This window comes from Microtus pennsylvanicus, chromosome 1 (assembly GCF_037038515.1).
Source record: "Microtus pennsylvanicus isolate mMicPen1 chromosome 1, mMicPen1.hap1, whole genome shotgun sequence".
Taxonomy (NCBI): Eukaryota; Metazoa; Chordata; class Mammalia; order Rodentia; family Cricetidae; genus Microtus; species Microtus pennsylvanicus.
This window is the reverse complement of record NC_134579.1, coordinates 58,284,679-58,304,865: the sequence shown is the minus strand read 5'-3', so window position 1 is coordinate 58,304,865 and position 20,187 is coordinate 58,284,679. Positions and strand designations below refer to the sequence as shown.

At 47.5% G+C, this 20,187-nt stretch overlaps 1 protein-coding gene across 9 annotated transcripts in view; it reads right to left on the bottom strand.

The window, feature by feature from the left end:
* Window positions 1-2,824: 2,824 nt before the first annotated feature.
* The window catches only part of Golgb1 (golgin B1), a 61,071-nt gene continuing 43,708 nt past the window's right edge, over window positions 2,825-20,187 (bottom strand). For 8 of the 9 annotated variants that reach the window (XM_075964936.1, XM_075964965.1, XM_075964943.1 and 5 more), the window contains 8 exons: window positions 16,257-16,435; window positions 11,719-11,872; window positions 11,383-11,520; window positions 7,045-7,188; window positions 6,812-6,906; window positions 6,156-6,290; window positions 3,759-3,864; window positions 2,825-3,537 (listed from right to left, as the gene is read on the bottom strand). In XM_075964936.1, the coding sequence (XP_075821051.1) occupies window positions 3,403-3,537; window positions 3,759-3,864; window positions 6,156-6,290; window positions 6,812-6,906; window positions 7,045-7,188; window positions 11,383-11,520; window positions 11,719-11,872; window positions 16,257-16,435 (1,086 nt within the window). In that variant the 3' untranslated portion in view covers window positions 2,825-3,402. The remainder of the gene's footprint in view (window positions 3,538-3,758; window positions 3,865-6,155; window positions 6,291-6,811; window positions 6,907-7,044; window positions 7,189-11,382; window positions 11,521-11,718; window positions 11,873-16,256; window positions 16,436-20,187) is intronic. The other variant, XM_075965000.1, reaches the window with a different exon arrangement.

The window sequence follows — 20,187 nt, the reverse complement described above, 5'->3', positions numbered from 1 at the left end:
AATACTTTCAAGGAATGTATTTTGGGTTCAGTCTTGGCTTTACAGAGGAACTGGCACCGGCGGTTTTGTGTGCTGTAGTGAAGTCTTTGCTGCAGGAAGATGATGAACTGAGAGCTTTGGCGAGCTGGGGAACCACAACATGGAATATGCTTTGGCGAGCTGGGGAACCACAACATGGAATATGCTTTGGAGAGCTGGTAATGGTCTAGTGCCAAGGCCTTTGTGGAGGGATTGCTTCAGATCCTAAGAACCCAACTCTTGGTGGCTGAGCTAGCCCCCACCCCACCCCACTCCCATACCCACCTGTTTGCCTGAAAGCTCAGTAGATCCCTGGAACACAGACTGCTCCAATACTGAGGGAATCTAAGAGGTGACTCAGCAGCCACAGGGCCCGACAGCTGGATGTCTCCCTCTCTGGGACCTCCCCAGTGGGACAAAACCCAGGGGCCCTCCCCAACTCCCTCAGCTTTTCTAGCCAGCAAGCAGGGAGTATTCCTCCCTAATGCACCCTGCCCCCAAACCTGCCTATTTGCCTGTGAGCTTTGTGGAACCCTGAAACATAATTTGCTCCAATATTGAGGGGACCTAAGAACCTTCGAGCTCTGTGGAACCCTGAAACACAGCTTGCTCCAATACTGAGGAGACCTAAGAGACAGCCACAGCAAGGATTGGACCAAGATGCCAAGACACTGCCGGCCTCATTTGAAGAAAGAGATGGGTCGTCGCCAATGCAAGAATTCCAACATCCTAAAAAGCAATACAGTAACACCATAACCCAGTGGACACACAGAAGGAAGACTTGATCATCCTAACCTAGAATAAGTAGAAGAAAACCATTTTAAACGTAACTTTATGAAAATAATGGAGACCTTTAAACAGGAAGAGAAAAACTCCCTTAAAGAAATGGAAGAGAAGACAAGCAAAAAGTTGTAAAATTAATGAATCCCTCAAAGAAACGCAAGAAAACCAAGAAGAAAAAAAAAAAAAAACAACCAAACAGGTGGAGGAAACAGTTAAAGACTTGAAGACTGAAATCGAGGTAATAAAGAAAAACACAAACTGAGGGAACTCAGGAAATGGAAAATCTGGGTAAACAAACAGGAACTACAGAGACAAGTATAATCCACAGAATACAAGAGATAAAAGAATCTCAAGCACTGAAGATACTACAGAGGAAATACTCATTGGTCAAAGAAAACATTAAATCCAACAAATTCTTAACACCCCCCCCCCCCGAAACTGAAAAGCTTCTGTAAAGCAAAGGACATGGTCAACAAGACAAAACGACAGCCTACAGAATGGGAAAAGATCTTCACTAACCCCACATCAGACAGAGGTCTGATCTCCAAAATATACAAAGAACTCAAGAAATTGGTCACCAAAAGAACACATAATCCAATAAAAAATTGGAGTACCGACGAAACAGAGAACTCTCAACAGAGGAATCTAAAATGGCTGAAAGACATCACAAGTTCAGCACCAATTAGCAAGGTCTTCCCTCAACAAGAACTAAGTGCTATGTGGATTTCTCTTCCACACTTCCCTGTGCTCCCCAAGTCTCCCAGAGCTCAGGGTACTCACCTTCACTACTGTTTGTTCGAGCTCCCAGCGCTGGCTCCTCAAATCCACACCCGGCGCCCCCACCAGCTGCTGCCACTTCAGGGCAAGAAACTGAGCAGTGGCTTCAGTTCTGTTTTCAGGTTCTCTGTCGTGTCCCGCCACACTGTCCTCACAGCTACTTCCTGCTGTCCCTTAAGGTTTAGGTACTTAAAAGGGTTAAATGTTTCTCTGTCCAGTATTTTGAAAAGTTTTTACAAGTCATGGGATAGTTATACAAATGACCACATCTAAACCACTTCCCCTAGCAGTTAAGATACGTTCAAGAATGCTCTAGGACCACTCTGTGTCCTACATAGGACAGTTGCATCTAGGATAGTAAAAGAATTCAGAACAAGCTAGCGGGGTGAGGTAGCAAACATCTGTGATCCCAGCACTCAGGTGTAGCCTGGGCTACAACACTGTTGTAAAGGTCTGGTCTGAGGGAGGAAAACAAAAACATTTGATGTGGGCTGGAGCAATCAAGAGAGGCTTCCTGGGAGATTGATCTGTATGTGAATCTTGAAGGGCAAGCCTTAAAAACACCTCTTCATTACCTATAGCACTTACAATGAGGCTCACACAGAACTGATATCAAAAGGATAAGTCACGGGAAAGGAAGGAGAAAGTTCTAGCTTGTTGGGAAACTGTGTGGAGCCTGAGCTCACTGACAGAACTCTAACTCCAGATGAATTCCTCCAAGAAGCAGGAACTGTGAACTCTGACACACTCCGTGCTGTTAAGATCTGTGGCCCTTCCCTTCTGTCTTCAAGTCAGACGTGCCCAGGTGACTTGTTTTGGGCTAGGAGACTGATCTGTTGTGCTGTTTTCTCCTGAGACAGAGTGCTGCTATGTAGCACAGGCTACTTGAATTTACTACACGGACAAGACTGACCCCGAACCTATCATCTCCTGTCTCAGTCTTCTCAGTGAGTCAGGTGGCTAACCTCTTCCACTGTTCTCTCAGCACTATACACAAGGCTTCAGGACTTCACCCCGGCACTCTGCTCCTTTAACTCAGTCTCGGGATGGATTTCTTCCCTCACCTCGTCTGCTTGGCTCCAGCAGCTGAGGCTAGAAGGATGCTCACAGCCCTCTGAGGCTGGTTAGTGAGAAGGGAAGATTTTCAGGACTCTAGTACTCCGGGAACCATCCCTCCACCCTCCACTCTCCAGAGTACAGACACAGGTACGTAACAACTGTGCCGACAGACGGCCTCACACAAATCTTCATTCCGAAAATAACACTTTATTATTTTACAATAGTTCGGGAAAGTCCTTGGGATGTTGTGACTAAAATGTAATCACCATAGACGGTAGAGCTGATCGGTGAACCACCAGTCCTCTCCCTTCTTCAGGTGATGAGCACAGAAGGGAAGACATCATGTCCACAATGAGATAGCCGGCGGTTAGCAAGGGGAGGACAGGCACAGTGATGTGACTCGTGACCACTGCTCTCAGGTCTGGATAAGCTGTTTTGTCTTTTCTTCCCATTGCCTCATCCCTGTTCGCAGTGGTGGGTGACAATGGCATTGAAGACAGAATAACTCACACCTGTGTGCCGTAGCTCAGGGGTTCTTGAGGCTAGAAGTTGTGATGCTCCGGCTCCCCAGTGGCTTCAGGACCCCTATGGAGGGATGCACCAGGCCTTGCATTCTAACCTGTCCTCACAGCCACCTCTGTTGTTATGAGAATTTTCCAAGGAGATGCAGATGGATTGGAAGTGGGAAGGCTGTTCTAAAACTACAATTCTGACATTAGAGATGAAGGAATTACAAGTTCTGAGAGCTGTGGTCGAGTGAGGAGTTTATAGATGACCTGTGAAACACAGGATGAGGAGGACGTGAACCATCAGGAAGTAGATGGTTGCAAGCAGTGGCACTCGGGTCCGGGAATGGCAGAGTGAACGCAGAACCCGCTTCCATCCAGCGCCACTCCGGGTCTGAAACAAAACAACAACAACAACAAAATGAGGGTCAGTTCCACCTGAAGGCTCTTTCTCTTCACCAGTAATTCTGCATCTCAGCCAACTGATCCCATCCTCACAGCGGAGGGGCATCCAGGGAGAAAATGTCCTCAGTGGCTGACCACCAATAACACTGCCCATCTCCGTACCTCAGCCCGGTCCCACCGCAGAGCTCTCCCTGCGTCCTTCCCTCTTACCCTACGGAAGCTGCTGCCCGGGATGTCTATCAACACTGATGTCTCCTGAGCGCCACAGGCACCAATGATAGGAGTCCGGGCCGAATCCCATTCACTCTGCTCCAACCTGGTTGAGAGAAAGATACAGCACATGTCCCCTGCATGAGAATCTTCCCAGCCATCCTGGGAAGGTGCCCTAGGGGACTGGCAGCAGAGATTTCTCCCATAGGCCAGGCCACACAGTAGTAACAGAACTGCGTATTTAGGATGCTGGCTTGGGTGCTTCCGGCTGGGAAGCTGGTTAGTGTTTTACCCGTGGAAGAACGACTAACAATCAACAGAACTAGACCCAATGCCCGTTTGTCTTTATCCTCGTGTTCTCCCCCCCACCACCACATTTCACTCAGAAACTCACTCATTTCTCTCTCCCCTTCCTTCTCCACCCCACCCTGGTCTTTTGTTTGTTTTTGAGGAAAGGGCTTACTATGTAGCCCAGACTGGCTTTGAACTTACGATTCTCCTGGCTCTACTTCCCAGGGCTCATTTGCCTACAGGGCAGACATTTTAACTGGCATGGGGAGCAGGCAAAGCCCCTTTCCTCTTCATGTTTCTTCCCCACACAGGGAATCTCCATCAACTGGACACTTCTCTGTGGACCGCTCTCTTCTTCAGCAGAGAGGAAATGCCTTAATCTGAACCTGGTCCAGGTGGGCCGTACTTTCTGGTTTTTTTTTTGTTGTTGTTTTGGTTTGGTTTTTGAAACAGGTTTTCTCTATGTAGCTATGGAGTCTGTCCTGGAACTTGCTCTGTAGACCTGGCTGGCCTCGAACTCACAGAGATCCACCTGCCTCTGCTTCCCAAGTGCTGGGATTAAAGGTGTGCATCACCAACACCTGGCCTCCATTCTGCTCTCAGTCAGAAGGAAAGGGGGAGGGGCTAAGCTTAGGTTACTGTGGTCCAGACACAGGCTCCAGACTCATCCTGACTAAGCTGTCTCAAGTGGTCCCGAGCCTCCCCATGGACCAAGTTTTTCATAAGTGGCAGAGAAACGGCCATGAACAAATAGGTCTGAAAGTCTCTGCAAGGCCACTGCACAAGCTGCACCGTATTCCCGTAGAGCCTACCCTCAAGGCTACCTAGACGGTGTAGAAAACAAAAAGCTGTATATATGCTGAGTGGGAAAGAAGGAAATCTCAGCTCAGACCTGCTCCCTGGGGAAGGCACTGCAAGAAGGCAGAAACACCCCCAGTGCCGTTTATTCTGAGGGAGGAGACGGCAGACACAGTGACTCCCCTACACACATGGAGGCACCTGCTGTTCCTTTCCACATAAAGGGGATTCCAGCAACAGAACACTTGTAGCCTTACTACCTCCTCACACACTGTGACTTCCGGTTTCCTTGATGTGGAATAAGTACCGACAGTACCCAGCTGTGTCCTTCCAATCACACTCGGGGTAGAGGGCCCACAGCATCACACACATCCATGCCCTCCTAGCTGAGGTGACTGGCAAAGGGAGGTTCAGGGTTAGGCAGTGCATTGCCAATACATCAAGCCACACTCTTTCTTAAGTGGTCTTCTATTTTCCCTTAGGCTACAATCTTTAAAATTTCAATTGCCTAGCTAGGTGTAGGGCATACACTTTTAATCACAGCACTGGGAGGCAGAGGCAGGTGGATTTCTGTGACTTCAAGGCCAGCCTGGTCTACAAATCAAGTTTCAGGCCAGCCAGAGCTAAGTAGAAAGACCTTGCGTCAAAAACAAAGAAACAAAGGTCTGGGTATCAGACAGGTGATGAGAATGCATCATTTGGCCCTTGAAAGACTCTGACCCTGGGGTCGTGGAGATGGCTCAGGGGGGAAGAGAGCTTGCTTTGTAAGCCTGAGGACCTGCATTCCCACCCCTGCAGCCATGTGAGAGCTGCCTGATTGTGTGCACCTGCAATCCCCAGGGCTAGGGAGAAGACAGAGGCAGGAGGATGGTCACTGAAAAACAGCAAGTGCCAGGTTCAATGAGAGACTCTGTCTCAGGGGAATATGTCAGAAAGGGATACACCAAGACACCTAACATTGTCCTCTGACCTTGTCCCCCTGCCCCCAACATGCACACACACAAGAACCCAGCTTGTACCTCACATAGTTACTGCTGGGATGAAGTAAGACACCTTATATAAGCTTCCTGTAATATAGGGATTGGAAAAAATTTCTAACCCCTGCAACCTACTGCGCTGGAAAGCACAGGCTTCCGAAACCCCACAGGTACCCTGCTTCTTGGTGATGACGATCAAGTTGCTCTTAGGACAGTGTCAAGTCAAGGGGAGATTAAGGTCTTAACTCACCCTGAGCCTGGTGGCAGAAATGTGCAGGAGCAAGGCCAGGGAGGGTGACAAGGGAGCAGAAAGAGTCTCCCCACACCTTACCTTCTGATCTGCTCCTCGGCCAAGGAGAGTGCATTCTCAACGGCCAATCTTTGATCTCGCTCTTCTTCTAGCAGCTTCTTTAACTCACTCACTTCTTGTTTCGTGCTGCAGAGCTGCTGCTGGACTTCAGACAATCTGGAGGGTGAAAGGCAGGCAAAGGGCATCAGTGGATGTAAGACATGATCTTGAATACATTGTCACAAGGCGGAAGCATTTCCCCAAATAGGAAAATTAACTAACATAGAAGTCCAGCTACAGCACAATTACAGCGGAAAATACCTATGGGGAGATGCGAGCCTGCAGGAGCAGCTGTAATTCTAGCGTTTGTAGTGCTGTGTGTGTGCACTTGTGTTACAAGCACTGTTCACTTCTTGCACAACATCTGTCAGGTACTGTTGCATTCAATCTTTACATCACTCCGTGACGCTTGTCAGATACTAGGACTCACTAAGAGTATACGGTGAATTCTGCTCCACCAAGATTGCAACCCAATTTCATTAAAATAGCATACACTGGCCATACACAACAATAGGTTTCATTATGATCTTTCCATACACGTAGATAAGATCTTTTCATCACATTCACCCATCACCCTCTCTTGTCTACCACCCAATTTCTTCCCAGTGTATGTGTGGAGGAGAACCCTGCTCCTCTACCTTGGCTGTGGCTCTCCTGTGGCTTCTGGATCCCTCTTTCTCTTTCCATTCATTTCCTGGGGCGCTCCTGGAACATCATCTACATTTGGCGGCCCCTAGAAAAAACAACAGCGGAGCAGTTGTGATGGAAGCTCTTCAGACACCATGTGTGTGTGCAAACTGAGAGCCTTTCACTGTGTAGGGAAGTGACAGTCCCTAGCTATCACTCTGAGCACTTCCTGCCACTGCCTTACCGCCTGCAGCTCCTGCACCTGCTTCTCCAGGACAGCGCAGTGCTTGGAGAGGTCACTGTAGTGATGCTGGTTCTCGCGGAGACTCTGGCTGGCGTCGCTGAGCTGGATGGAGAGGGTGTTCTTCTCCTCCAGCAGCTGAGAGAACTGCAGCAGGGGAGAGGATGAGTACCACCCCAGGACCACATCACTGGAAGCAGTGCTTAGGCAACTGGCCTGAACTTGCAGGACCTGATTTGCAATGCAGAACCTATCTTAGAATCCTACCGCAGTATGCTTCTTCAAAGGGAAAAATACCTAAATGTTTCAGCATGAAAGGAAACTACTTCTGGAAGAATAGCAGGAAACTGGTTTATTTTTCCTGGTTCCAAGGTCTATGAACTGAACAACGATTAAACAGAACCCCCTAACAAAAATTCCAGTAGAACAGGCTATTCCAGGAATGTAAGCAGAGAGCAGAAGGTTGGGTCCATGCTTAAATTACTAATGAATAACAAGCCCTAGAACTCAGTATAGACAGAGAACAAGCTCACACTTAAAAATGTGTGTGATAGTATTACTGGGTGGACATGTTTCCAAGAGAGCAGACAGAAGTCATATGTGTCTATGTGGACTTGAGAAGCGGAAGTGGGAGCCCAGATGCTCACCAAGTGGAAACAGTACAGTCCCAACGCCAACCTTTCCTCTAGGTCCCGAGGGACAGGCCATGGTGGGAGCTGTCCCTGCACAAGTTCAGTGTCAGGTGCCCACTACCTGGCAAAGCAATCTAAGCCTCTGGTTTCTAAAGCAGGAAACCTTCTTACAATGAGTGAAAACATTTAGCTGATGCGGCTTCTACCAGCTGACTGGGACTGGACTCCTCTGGAACCAGAATTGGGATTCCTCACTTGTGCACCGTCAGTTTAAACTTCAGTCATGATTAACACCCAGATACATTGGTAGCATGGAGACGTCCTCCTGAGTACCCACCACAGAGACACTAGAAGACTTGGGTCACAGGGAATGGATGGATTTGGCTGGGAGTCTTGTGATCTCTTGAGGATTCTTTTCTAAGTGTTTGTGTAAGAAAGTTCATCAATGCTTCCGAGAAAACAGTTTTCTAGAGAAATCTGGGAAAACGCATTGGATGCACACAGATAGCACACATGATCACAACGTGCTCCGTAACTGAACATGGCTCCAGATGACTGTGTGTGGTTGTGACTCTGAAGATCGAGTTTCAGTTTACAAAACATTTGGACAAATACCATCTTCATTGATAGAAGCAGAGAAAGGACCCCCCCCATTTTTTTACAAATGGAAAAAAGAAATAAGCTCACACTACTCAAGGCCATGGCACCAGACAAAGGCTCACAGGTATGGGTCTCAAGTGTTGAGTCCCACCTGCTTTATGATGTGGCCCAATCTGGGAAGACGTGGGTGTGGGGAGAAAGGTGTTACTGAAGAAAAGGGTGTGAATTTTTGGGAAGCTAAGCTTACTTGAGGGTGGCGGGCTGAGTACAATAGGAACTCCAGGGTGAGGACTAACACCATGTTCTCCCACCACAGGAAAAGCGTTCCTAGCTGGAATGAACAGCCCAGGGCACACCAAACACAAGTAAACACAAACAAAACAAATCTCCCCAGTGTTTAAAACTGTCTTCTCATTTTGTATCTAGAAAATCTAGAAACAGAGGGCAGACCCATAAACTTGTTGGAAGCGAAGGCTTATGAACTACAAAGACAAATAGTCGATCACGAATCAGCCATTTGTAACCCGTCTTGGGTGTCTGCATTCTGTCTCGGTTTCTGGGTTTAGGAGCAGGCATAGGATCCAGGGGCACGGCCCTCCCAGTGTCCATGGAGTCTCACTGGAGCAACCACTGCTCATAGGAACGGCCGCTGTGGGGCTGCCACCACAGAGATGTGCAGGGCACAGACCTCTACTTTACTCACAGGCTAACTGAATTCAGTCCACTAACTAGACTAGCACTATATCATTAGACATGTTTAAGGTTTCTAACACATTCCTACCCTGCACAGAGACATTGAGCTAAGCCAGCAGAACTGTGTAGAACACCTTAGCATTCAGCAAAGGAGCGAGGGCAGACAGGGTTAGAGAGAAACACGTGTGGCGGCCCCTCAACTTCATCTCACTCAAGTGAGAAGCTGGGACCTACGGGGAGTGAGACTAAGCTCACGTGACTTAAGGTTTATGTGTGTCCTCAGTTATGGCCAGACTCTCAGCAGGCTAATGGCAGTCACTTGTTAACTAGTGGATGAGCGGGCTAGGGAGGTGCCTTCCTCACAGCCAGATTCTAAAGAGAACTATTTCTTATCCTGAGTGACAATGGCCTACAGCAGTATGTTCATACTGCAAACGGCACCACTTAGTTCCAGGTAGGTGGCTGTGACTGGAAGAGGAATGGTGGACTTGTGGGGGTGTGGGACATCCTGGCTTCCTATCCTGACTGCTTGTTACATATCTCTTTGTGAACCTGTAGCCTGCTATGCCAAAGATCTGTTACTTTTATGTGTTAACTGTTGTAGAATATTATAGTAAGGTGTGTTCTTTTGTTTATGCTGCATTTGTTTAACTCCGTGAATCTGTGATTCTTGGCCTGTCTAAAACACCTGATGGTCTAATAAAGCGATGAATGGCCAATAGCAAGGCAGAAGAAAGGACAGGCGGGGCTGGCAGGCAGACAGAATACAAAGAAGGAGAAATCTGGAGGGAGGAGCAAGAGAGAATAAGGAGAGGAGGATGGCAGAGGCCAGCCCCCCAGCTATGTGGCAAGACACGGAATAAGAGCGAAAGTAAGGTATACGGAAGAAAGAAAAGGAAAAAGCCAAGAGGCAAAGGTAGTCAGAATAATTTCAGTTAAAGAAAAGCTGGAGAGCCAGGCGGTGGTGGCACATGCCTTTAATCCCAGCAGAGGCAGAGGCAGGCGAATCTCTCTGAGTTCAAGGCCAGCCTGGTCTACAAGAGCTAGTTCCAGGACAGGAACCAAAAGCTACGGAGAAACCCTGTCTCGAAAAATCCAAAAAGAAAAAGAAAAGCTGGAGAGAAACAAGTCAAGATAAGGTTGGGCTTTTATAAGTAAAAATAAGCCTCTCTGTGTGTATTTATCTGGGAGCTGGGTGGTGAGCTCCCAAAAGAGCTAAGCATAAAAAAGCGTAAAACACAACCATTTACATTTTATTTCAATAAAACATTTAAATTTTTCAGCTGTTATCATCTACCAAAATAATTTATTTCATCACCTATAAACAGCTGTTTCAGTTTAAAATGCTGTCACAGGAGGAGAAGCCTCGACAGAGCCACAGAGTAGCATTTAGAGAGGAACAAGAACTGAGGTGTGACTGGATGGAGTCACTGGGTCTTCACAGCCACAGAACAGAACCTCTGTAATAGGTCGGTGAGAGGAGACCCCTCCCCACCAAACAAAACTAAGCCATTTAGTTCATCAATTCATTTGGATCCAAAGCCAGTGGAGTCTCTAACATTCTAGTGATGGTTGGATTTATCATCTAATGAGTCCCTTCTATGTGTGGTAAACACACTAGTCACACACATGACCACTGACTTCAGAGTGACTGCAGCCTTGAGCAAGTGGGCTTTTCTCCTTATCTGGGAAAACCGTCTCCTGATTTTTATGATTTTGAATCACAATGTTATTGGTATTTGTGTGTGTGCATGTGTGTAATACACATGCACGCGTGTAGGCATGCTCATTCTATAACACACATGTAGAGAACAGAGAAGAACGCTCAGGAACTGATTTCATCTTTCCTCTGTGGGATCCAGAGATGAAACTGAAGTCATCAGGATTGCAAGGCAAGAACTTTCCCCCGGAGCAGCCTCAATGCCTGTGTTCCGTGACTTCCTGTGACAAGATGCACGCACCCACCACACACTGTGCAGACATTTGCGGGCATTCACAACTCTTCTCACAGACCCCTGGACTCACTATCCACTAACCTCATGAATAACGTCTAATTTTGGCAGACACTACCTACCTAGGTTTCTCTGAAGAGGGCAGGACTGGGAGGAGCCACTGAGAACACTTGGACCAGTCAGAGCAGCAGGAAAACAGTGACTCACGGAGATGCATGAGGAGATGCTGACACATTACTAACACGTGATAAGATGGGGTGAAGTTTCTGCATGGGTTTCCCCAAGTCACTCTCAAAGACCGGCCAAGGGCGAGGGGAATGTGGCCCGTGTCCTCTGCCATGGAATAAACACTCACTCTTATAACTTCTGTTCCTAAGTTCTGCTGGAGCTGGTGCCTGTGCTGAATCTTACCTCCAGGAGGAGAAAAAAAGAAACTGAATTTCAGTCTAGTACAAAACACGTACCTTACTGTTCAGCTGCTGAATTCTTAATTCCTTCTGGTGAATTTCCTTTAAGCTGTCATTGAGCTGAGCCTTGAGAAGTTCTGTCTCATAAACTAGGTTTTGTGAGCCATCGATGGAAACTGATGTTTCTGGGGATGCCTGCCAAGAAACAAAAATCCCTGACATTGTTTCCTAAGACAGTTCATACTTAACTCCTCCCCCTAGAAGAAATCATGTCCAGCCCAGAAGAAGTTAGGAGGAGGCTTGCTTTATAGTTGCAGATGGGCAGTTAGTTATAGGACGATGCTTTTTTGGATCAGGGCACCCTGAGTAGCAAACTTTATGGATAATCCTCACCTGTCTCTGGTACTGTGCAGAGAGACTCTGGGTTTGGGAGGAAGACCTCAGCAGACTCTGCAGATGACTGAGCTGCTCATCTTTATCTGCGATGGCCATAATGTACTGCTCCTTCATCTGCTTCTCATGAAGTTCCCAGGCATTCTTTTCCATTCTACACCATAAAAAATGCTCAAATATACTTATGGCGCAAGGAAGAAAAATTCCATACTCAAAACATTCTTATGCAATGTTAGCAATGTAGCAAAACTAATACATATCAGAGTAAACTTTATTCCACCAGTGGAAGCTCCCAGTAAGGTGGTGAGAGCAGGCTGTGACTGGACTGGAGCAGGAGCTCCTATGGCAGGACTGGAGGATCTTCACAGAAGAGCTGCCATTGGATTTGGAACCTGAGCGAAGAGCCAGGTTTCCAAATGGGAAACACAATTCAAAACTGGCAGGAAAACTCAGCAGAATGAATGCGGAGTGATGTCCAGAACTGCAGACGTCAGTGTGTACAACAGTATGTACGGATGTGGATGGAGGACCAGGGAGTCAGTGTGTACAACAGTATGTACTGCTGTGGATGGAGGACCAGGGAGTCAGTGTGTACAACAGTATGTACAGATGTGGATGGAGGACCAGGGAGTCAGTGTGTACAACAGTATGTACGGATGTGGATGGAGGACCAGGGAGTCAGTGTGTACAACAGTATGTACAGATGTGGATGGAGGACCAGGGAGTCAGTGTGTACAACAGTATGTACAGATGTGGATGGAGGACCAGGGAGTCAGTGTGTACAACAGTATGTACAGATGTGGATGGAGGACCAGGGAGTCAGTGTGTACAACAGTATGTACGGATGTGGATGGAGGACCAGGGAGTCAGTGTGTACAACAGTATGTACAGATGTGGATGGAGGACCAGGGAGTCAGTGTGTACAACAGTATGTACGGATGTGGATGGAGGACCAGGGAGTCAGTGTGTACAACAGTATGTACTGATGTGGATGGCGAGACCAGGGAGTCAGTGTGTACAACAGTATATACTGATGTGGATGGTGAGACCAGGGAGTCAGTGTGTACAACAGTATGTACAGATGTGGATGGAGGACCAGGGAGTCAGTGTGTACAACAGTATGTACAGATGTGGATGGAGGACCAGGGAGTCAGTGTGTACAACAGTATGTACAGATGTGGATGGAGGACCAGGGAGTCAGTGTGTACAACAGTATGTACAGATGTGGATGGTGAGACCAGGGAGTCAGTGTGTACAACAGTATATACAGATGTGGATGGAGGACGAGGGAGTCAGTATGTGGATGGAGGACCAGGGAGTCAGTGTGTACAACAGTATGTACAGATGTGGATGGAGGACCAGGGAGTCAGTGTGTACAACAGTATATACAGATGTGGATGGAGGACCAGGGAGTCAGTGTGTACAACAGTATGTACAGATTTGGGTGGTGAGACCAGGGAGTCAGTGTGTACAACAGTATGTACAGATTTGGGTGGTGAGACCAGGGAGTCAGTGTGTACAACAGTATGTATGGATGTGGATGGAGGACCAGGGAGTCAGTGTGTACAACAGTATGTACAGATGTGGATGGAGGACCAGGGAGTCAGTGTGTACAACAGTATGTACAGATGTGGATGGTGAGACCAGGGAGTCAGTGTGTACAACAGTATGTACGGATGTGGATGGAGGACCAGGGAGTCAGTGTGTACAACAGTATGTACAGATGTGGATGGAGGACCAGGGAGTCAGTGTGTACAACAGTATGTACAGATGTGGATGGTGAGACCAGGGAGTCAGTGTGTACAACAGTATGTACAGATGTGGATGGAGGACCAGGGAGTCAGTGTGTACAACAGTATGTACAGATGTGGATGGAGGACCAGGGAGTCAGTGTGTACAACAGTATGTACAGATGTGGATGGTGAGACCAGGGAGTCAGTGTGTACAACAGTATGTACAGATGTGGATGGTGAGACCAGGGAGTCAGTGTGTACAACAGTATGTACGGATGTGGATGGTGAGACCAGGGAGTCAGTGTGTACAACAGTATGTACAGATGTGGATGGAGGACCAGGGAGTCAGTGTGTACAACAGTATGTACAGATGTGGATGGAGGACCAGGGAGTCAGTGTGTACAACAGAATGTACAGATGTGGATGGAGGACCAGGGAGTCAGTGTGTACAACAGTATGTACAGATGTGGATGGAGGACCAGGGAGTCAGTGTGTACAACAGTATGTACAGATGTGGATGGAGGACCAGGGAGTCAGTGTGTACAACAGTATGTACAGATGTGGATGGAGGACCAGGGAGTCAGTGTGTACAACAGTATGTACAGATGTGGATGGTGAGACCAGGGAGTCAGTGTGTACAACAGTATGTACAGATGTGGATGGTGAGACCAGGGAGTCAGTGTGTACAACAGTATGTACAGATGTGGATGGAGGACCAGGGAGTCAGTGTGTACAACAGTATATATGGATGTGGATGGTGAGACCAGGGAGTCAGTGTGTACAACAGTATGTACAGATGTGGATGGTGAGACCAGGGAGTCAGTGTGTACAACAGTATGTACAGATGTGGATGGTGAGACCAGGGAGTCAGTGTGTACAACAGTATGTACAGATGTGGATGGTGAGACCAGGGAGTCAGTGTGTACAACAGTATGTACAGATGTGGATGGAGGACCAGGGAGTCAGTGTGTACAACAGTATATATGGATGTGGATGGTGAGACCAGGGAGTCAGTGTGTACAACAGTATGTACAGATGTGGATGGTGAGACCAGGGAGTCAGTGTGTACAACAGTATGTACAGATGTGGATGGTGAGACCAGGGAGTCAGTGTGTACAACAGTATGTACAGATGTGGATGGAGGACCAGGGAGTCAGTGTGTACAACAGTATGTACAGATGTGGATGGTGAGACCAGGGAGTCAGTGTGTACAACAGTATGTACAGATGTGGATGGTGAGACCAGGGAGTCAGTGTGTACAACAGTATGTACAGATGTGGATGGAGGACCAGGGAGTCAGTGTGTACAACAGTATATATGGATGTGGATGGTGAGACCAGGGAGTCAGTGTGTACAACAACACATACGGAATGTGGATGGAGGACCAGGTAGGGTACTGGAAACCAGAGTCATGCCCCCAATGCAGAATCAACACCAGGGTTGACTCTGAAGGACTTAGAACTCTGGTTCTTGCATATACTAGGCACAAGTCCCAAGAAAGGCCAGTCTTGCCAAGTTCCTTCAATAAAGTAGGAATAAGCTAGTTATTCCTTAGGACTATTATATAAGATTAAATGAGACATCACACATCACTCATCAAACACAAAGCCTGGCACAGGTTAAATTTCAAGTAATAGGCATTAGTTGTTATTTTATTTACTTATTTTCCCGAATTTGGTAAAGAGTGAGGCTTCTAATGAACACCAGCTATTTCTTTGTTATGCATAAAAGCAGCTGGGTGTGACATGTAACATGTCACATAGGATGCTGGGTGTGACAGGTAACATGTCACATAGGATGCTGGGTGTGACGGGTACATGTCACATAGGATGCTGGGTGTGACGGGTACACGTCACATAGGATGCTGGGTGTGACGGGTACATGTCACATAGGATGCTGGGTGTGACGGGTACACGTCACATAGGATGCTGGGTGTGACGGGTACACGTCACATAGGATGCTGGGTGTGACGGGTACATGTCACATAGGATGCTGGGTGTGACGGGTACACGTCACATAGGATGCTGGGTGTGACGGGTACACGTCACATAGGATGCTGGGTGTGACGGGTACACGTCACATAGGATGCTGGGTGTGACGGGTACACGTCACATAGGATGCTGGGTGTGACGGGTACACGTCACATAGGATGCTGGGTGTGACGGGTACATGTCACATAGGATGCTGGGTGTGACAGGTACATGTCACATAGGATGCTGGGTGTGACGGGTACATGTCACATAGGATGCTAGGTGTGGCATGTAACATGTCACATAGGATGCTGGGTGTGACAGGTACATGTCACATAGGATGCTGGGTGTGACGGGTACATGTCACATAGGATGCTGGGTGTGACGGGTACATGTCACATAGGATGCTGGGTGTGACGGGTACATGTCACATAGGATGCTGAGTGTGACAGGTACACGTCACATAGGATGCTGGGTGTGACGGGTACATGTCACATAGGATGCTGAGTGTGACAGGTACACGTCACATAGGATGCTGGGTGTGACGGGTACACGTCACATAGGATGCTGGGTGTGACGGGTACATGTCACATAGGATGCTGGGTGTGACGGGTACATGTCACATAGGATGCTGGGTGTGACAGGTACATGTCACATAGGATGCTGGGTGTGACGGGTACACGTCACATAGGATGCTTTCACTGGAGGAAACTAAGTGAAGTGTACATACATGCTCTCTCACTTTTTCCAAAGTATTCTTTGGAAAGAATGTAAATAAAATGTTAAAATACAATAATAGTAAAGGGTCAAAATGCAGATGCAAGAAAAGTCCTACCTGAGCTGATGTAGCTCATGCTGCCAGGCCAGGCTTTCCCGCCTAAGTTCCTCCTTCATCTTCTGCACAGTTTCTGTCTGCTCTTGATACTCCTGGAGCTGAGCCTTCAGTGGCCGTAGCTCAGTGACCTCCTGATTCCTCAGTAAGTACTGCTGCTGCAGGGTCTTCAGTTCCTCCAGCTTTAACCAGAGGGAGCAAAGGGTGACTTCCCATTCCTTACTGACCAGTCGCTCTTGCCACACAGGCACCACAGACTGTGAGCACCTTCCCACAGGCCACAGACAAGGAGCTGCCATCAAGGCTACAGGGCCTAACCATTCCCTCCACTTCTACCCTATAACCCCACCTCTAAGGTCCAGAGCTCCGACTTTGACCTGAGACAGACTTAAGGGAACTACAGGTTATCGTGAACGGGGATGTAAAGAGTGGCTTCCCACTTACACATGTGCCCGCCATAAGCTTCTGTATTTATACAGAAACACCAGCAGCATTTTCTTTGTTGCTGCTGTTGTTGTTTACTTGTTTATCTTGCCTTTGTTTCTCAATTCTCGGGCAGAACTCAGGCACACAGGCAAGGGCTCTACCACTAAGCCACATCCCAGCTGGACTCCAGCCTTATCTCAAGCTGAGTTGACGTCCACTATTGTAAAAAGGTGCACACCCTATGGTTAAGGACACTTGGATGCCCTGTTTCTTGGATGAGAGTTGGTCTAAGTCTTTATTTCCCACACCTATTAAATGAAGATTATTCAGCACTTTTCCTCATACAAACATGAGAATTAAATAAGTAAACAATGCGTCTCACACACAAGATTAATGAATATTACGATGGACGCGCCTTGAGCAAAACTGTGCTCTATTTTAAAACTCTTTCCCAATACCCACTAAGAGCTTGATCCAGAAATAATGTCAGGACACCTGGGGAAGACAACAGCCTTCAACACACACCTTTCACCACTCACAAACGCTAATGCTATCGTACCGGGATATCGCACCAAACACCAGAGCAGGAAGACCTCAAGGGTAAGCAGCAGCCACACACACTTGAGGCCGAGAAGCAGATGAGTAATGGTAACTGACTTAACACATCTGAGATGGCTGGACCTTCAACTGGTGGTAGAGAAGCCACGGACCCACAGAACTTACTCTGCAGAATCTTCAAAGGGCTTGGGGATTAACAGCACCAGGTGGGTGGAGGGAGGTGGGAGCTGAGGAAAGGACTAGAGAAGCAATGCATCCACATTCTCAGCTCCATATGCTTTGGTACCCGCACTGAAAAACTAGTTTTACTCTCTGGAAAAGGTAAAGGACATGTCCCTGGAGCAGGACACACCGGTCCAAGTTAGAGCACTGTTAATATAGCAATGAGGGGAAATGCACACTGTGGGTGCTCCCCACGGGTTAGAGCAGTTTCTCTGAAACAGCAGGGATGGGCAATGTCCGCTGTGAGTGCTCCCCACCAGCTCGAGCACTGCTCTAAACAGCAGAGATTGATGATGCTTGCTGTGAGTGCTCCCCACCAGCTAGAGCACTGCTCTAAACAGCAGTGATGGGCGATGCACGCTGTGAGTGCTCCCAGTCAGTTAGAGCACGGCTCTAAATAGCAGGGGTGGGCGATGCATGTTGTGAGTGCTCCCGCTGGGTCCCTACTCAGTTTGGTGATGCTGGTTTCCTTCTGAACAGGAGATGAAAGAGCTCTCAAAAATCTGACCAGACCTTGCAGAACTGAAGACAACACTGGGGACCATTATCAATAAGTTCAACGAGATCACGCAGCAGTGAACGCATGAGCAGTGAACGCATGAGTCCTCCCCATGAGCTTCTTAGAGTCTACTCCTCATGTAAATATGAAACAAGGATTGTTCTTGTCTAAAGAAAGGCTAACATCAGGGATAAAAAGCAACTGCTGAAAGAAGGGAATTTGACACATTAGCAGGGGGAACCACAGGCGCTGAGAGACAGGCAAGAATGCTGGCAACCACAACATATAGCAGCAATAAAGAATTACCAAGACAAGCTCACAAAAGAAGCAGCTAGTCAGGTGTGGAGGCACACACCTGTAACCCTGGCCTTTGCAAGACTGGTGCAGGAAGATGTGAGTTTGGGGGCAGCCTGGACTACACGAACCCTCTAGGCAAGCTTATTATTGCTTATATATATATAATATATATATAATGTATATATATTATATATATTCAGCTATATAATAAGACCCCGTCTCAATAACAAAACAGGGGATGGAGAGGTAGTTCAGCAGTTAAGAGCCCTCACTGCTCTTCCAGAGGACCCCAGTTCAATTCCCATGTTGGGCAATTCAAAATTGCCTGCAATTCCAACGCCCCCTCCTGGCCTCCACAGGCACCTGCACGTCATACACTCACAGATGAATTAAACAACAACAAAGCAAAACACCACCATCCTTGGAAAGGTTAGTTAGAAAATTCACCCAGGAAACAAGAAAAAAAATTACATAAAAAAAAAAACAAGAAAAAAAACTTTCAAATTAAGAATGAGGGCTGGAGAGATAGCTCAGTGGTTAAGAGTACTGTCTGCTCTTTCAGAGGAACCCAGGTTCAATTCCAGCACCCACATGATGGTAACAACCGTTACCACGGTCTGAGGACATCCAAGAACACCAGGTATGCATGTGGTACACAGACACATATGCAGACAAAATAGCTAACTACACATAACTAACAACAACAAACAACAAGGTGACAAAAAAAATATCAAATGGGGTCAAAAGATAAAGCCGAGAGCTGGTGGGAGGCCTCATGTCATAGGCACTTGTGTGCAGGCAACGAGAGACAAACGGGATGACAAGCACTTTGGAAGTAGGAAGGCAAAACAGAAGCAAGCAACTGGGAAGTGTGGCAAGAGAATCTGAGATCTGGAGTGGCCCCCAAAAGGAAGCAATGAGGAAGACATTCCCGCCAACAAGATGTGGTAGAAGGTCCTCGGGGCGATCACTGTGTGCTGAAGAGCTGGGTCTGATGGCCTGCAGGCTAGAGACCAAGTAAAGGGCTGAAAAGATGAGGACAAATCATCAGGTCTTGATTGGCAGATCAAGGGAGGGATCCTAAGCTTCTCCCAGACAATCGTGTACCTTTGAAAGGTTCCTGGGCAGGCAGTTACATGAATGGGAGAGTTTGGGAATGACTTGTACACAAGCACATTTATCCTCTACTGGAGAGGTTACGCAATGGGGACACTGTTGTCAGAACTGCTGAAGGTAAAGCAGCTTCTCGTGGGTCAGAAGGTGAAAGGGTGGACATTTGAGGCACATTCACTGAACCTGGAGGTCTCCAGTGTGGCTTGGCTAGCTGGCCAGTGGGCTTCAGGAACCTGTTTCTTTGTGCGGTACTGGGATCCCAGATAGGTAAGACTACACTTGGCTTTTTTATGGTGAGCTGAGCATCCAAACTTTATATCGTTGGGTAGCAAGCACTTCCTTGTTTGCTCATTTATTTGTCTGTTTTTGAGAAAGTCCCTCACTGGTCTGGCGCTTATCTGCACAGGCTAGGCTGGCTGGCCAGGAAGCCTCAAAGACCACCATGTATGGCCTTTTAATAAGGGTTCTGTGAATCAAACTCAGGTATAAGACAAGCTATCTCTCCAACTTCCTTTCTCTACTTTTGGAAAAAATTAATTAAAAGACAGCAGAAACAGGCATGGTGTTGTGTATCTGCAATCAAATCTACTTAGGCAGCTGAGGAAGGAGGCCCCTAAGTTTCAACATCAACATGGGTAGTTTAGCATAATAAATGAAAATAATAAAAAGATAACAGTAAACCCGAGTTAGGGATATAGCTCAGTGGTAAAGGATTTGTCTAGCATGTATGAGCCTTGGGGTCAATTCCAGTAGTAGAAAGGAAAGATGGAAGGAAGGAAGGGAGGGAGGGAGGGAGGGAGGGAGGGAGGGACAATAGTT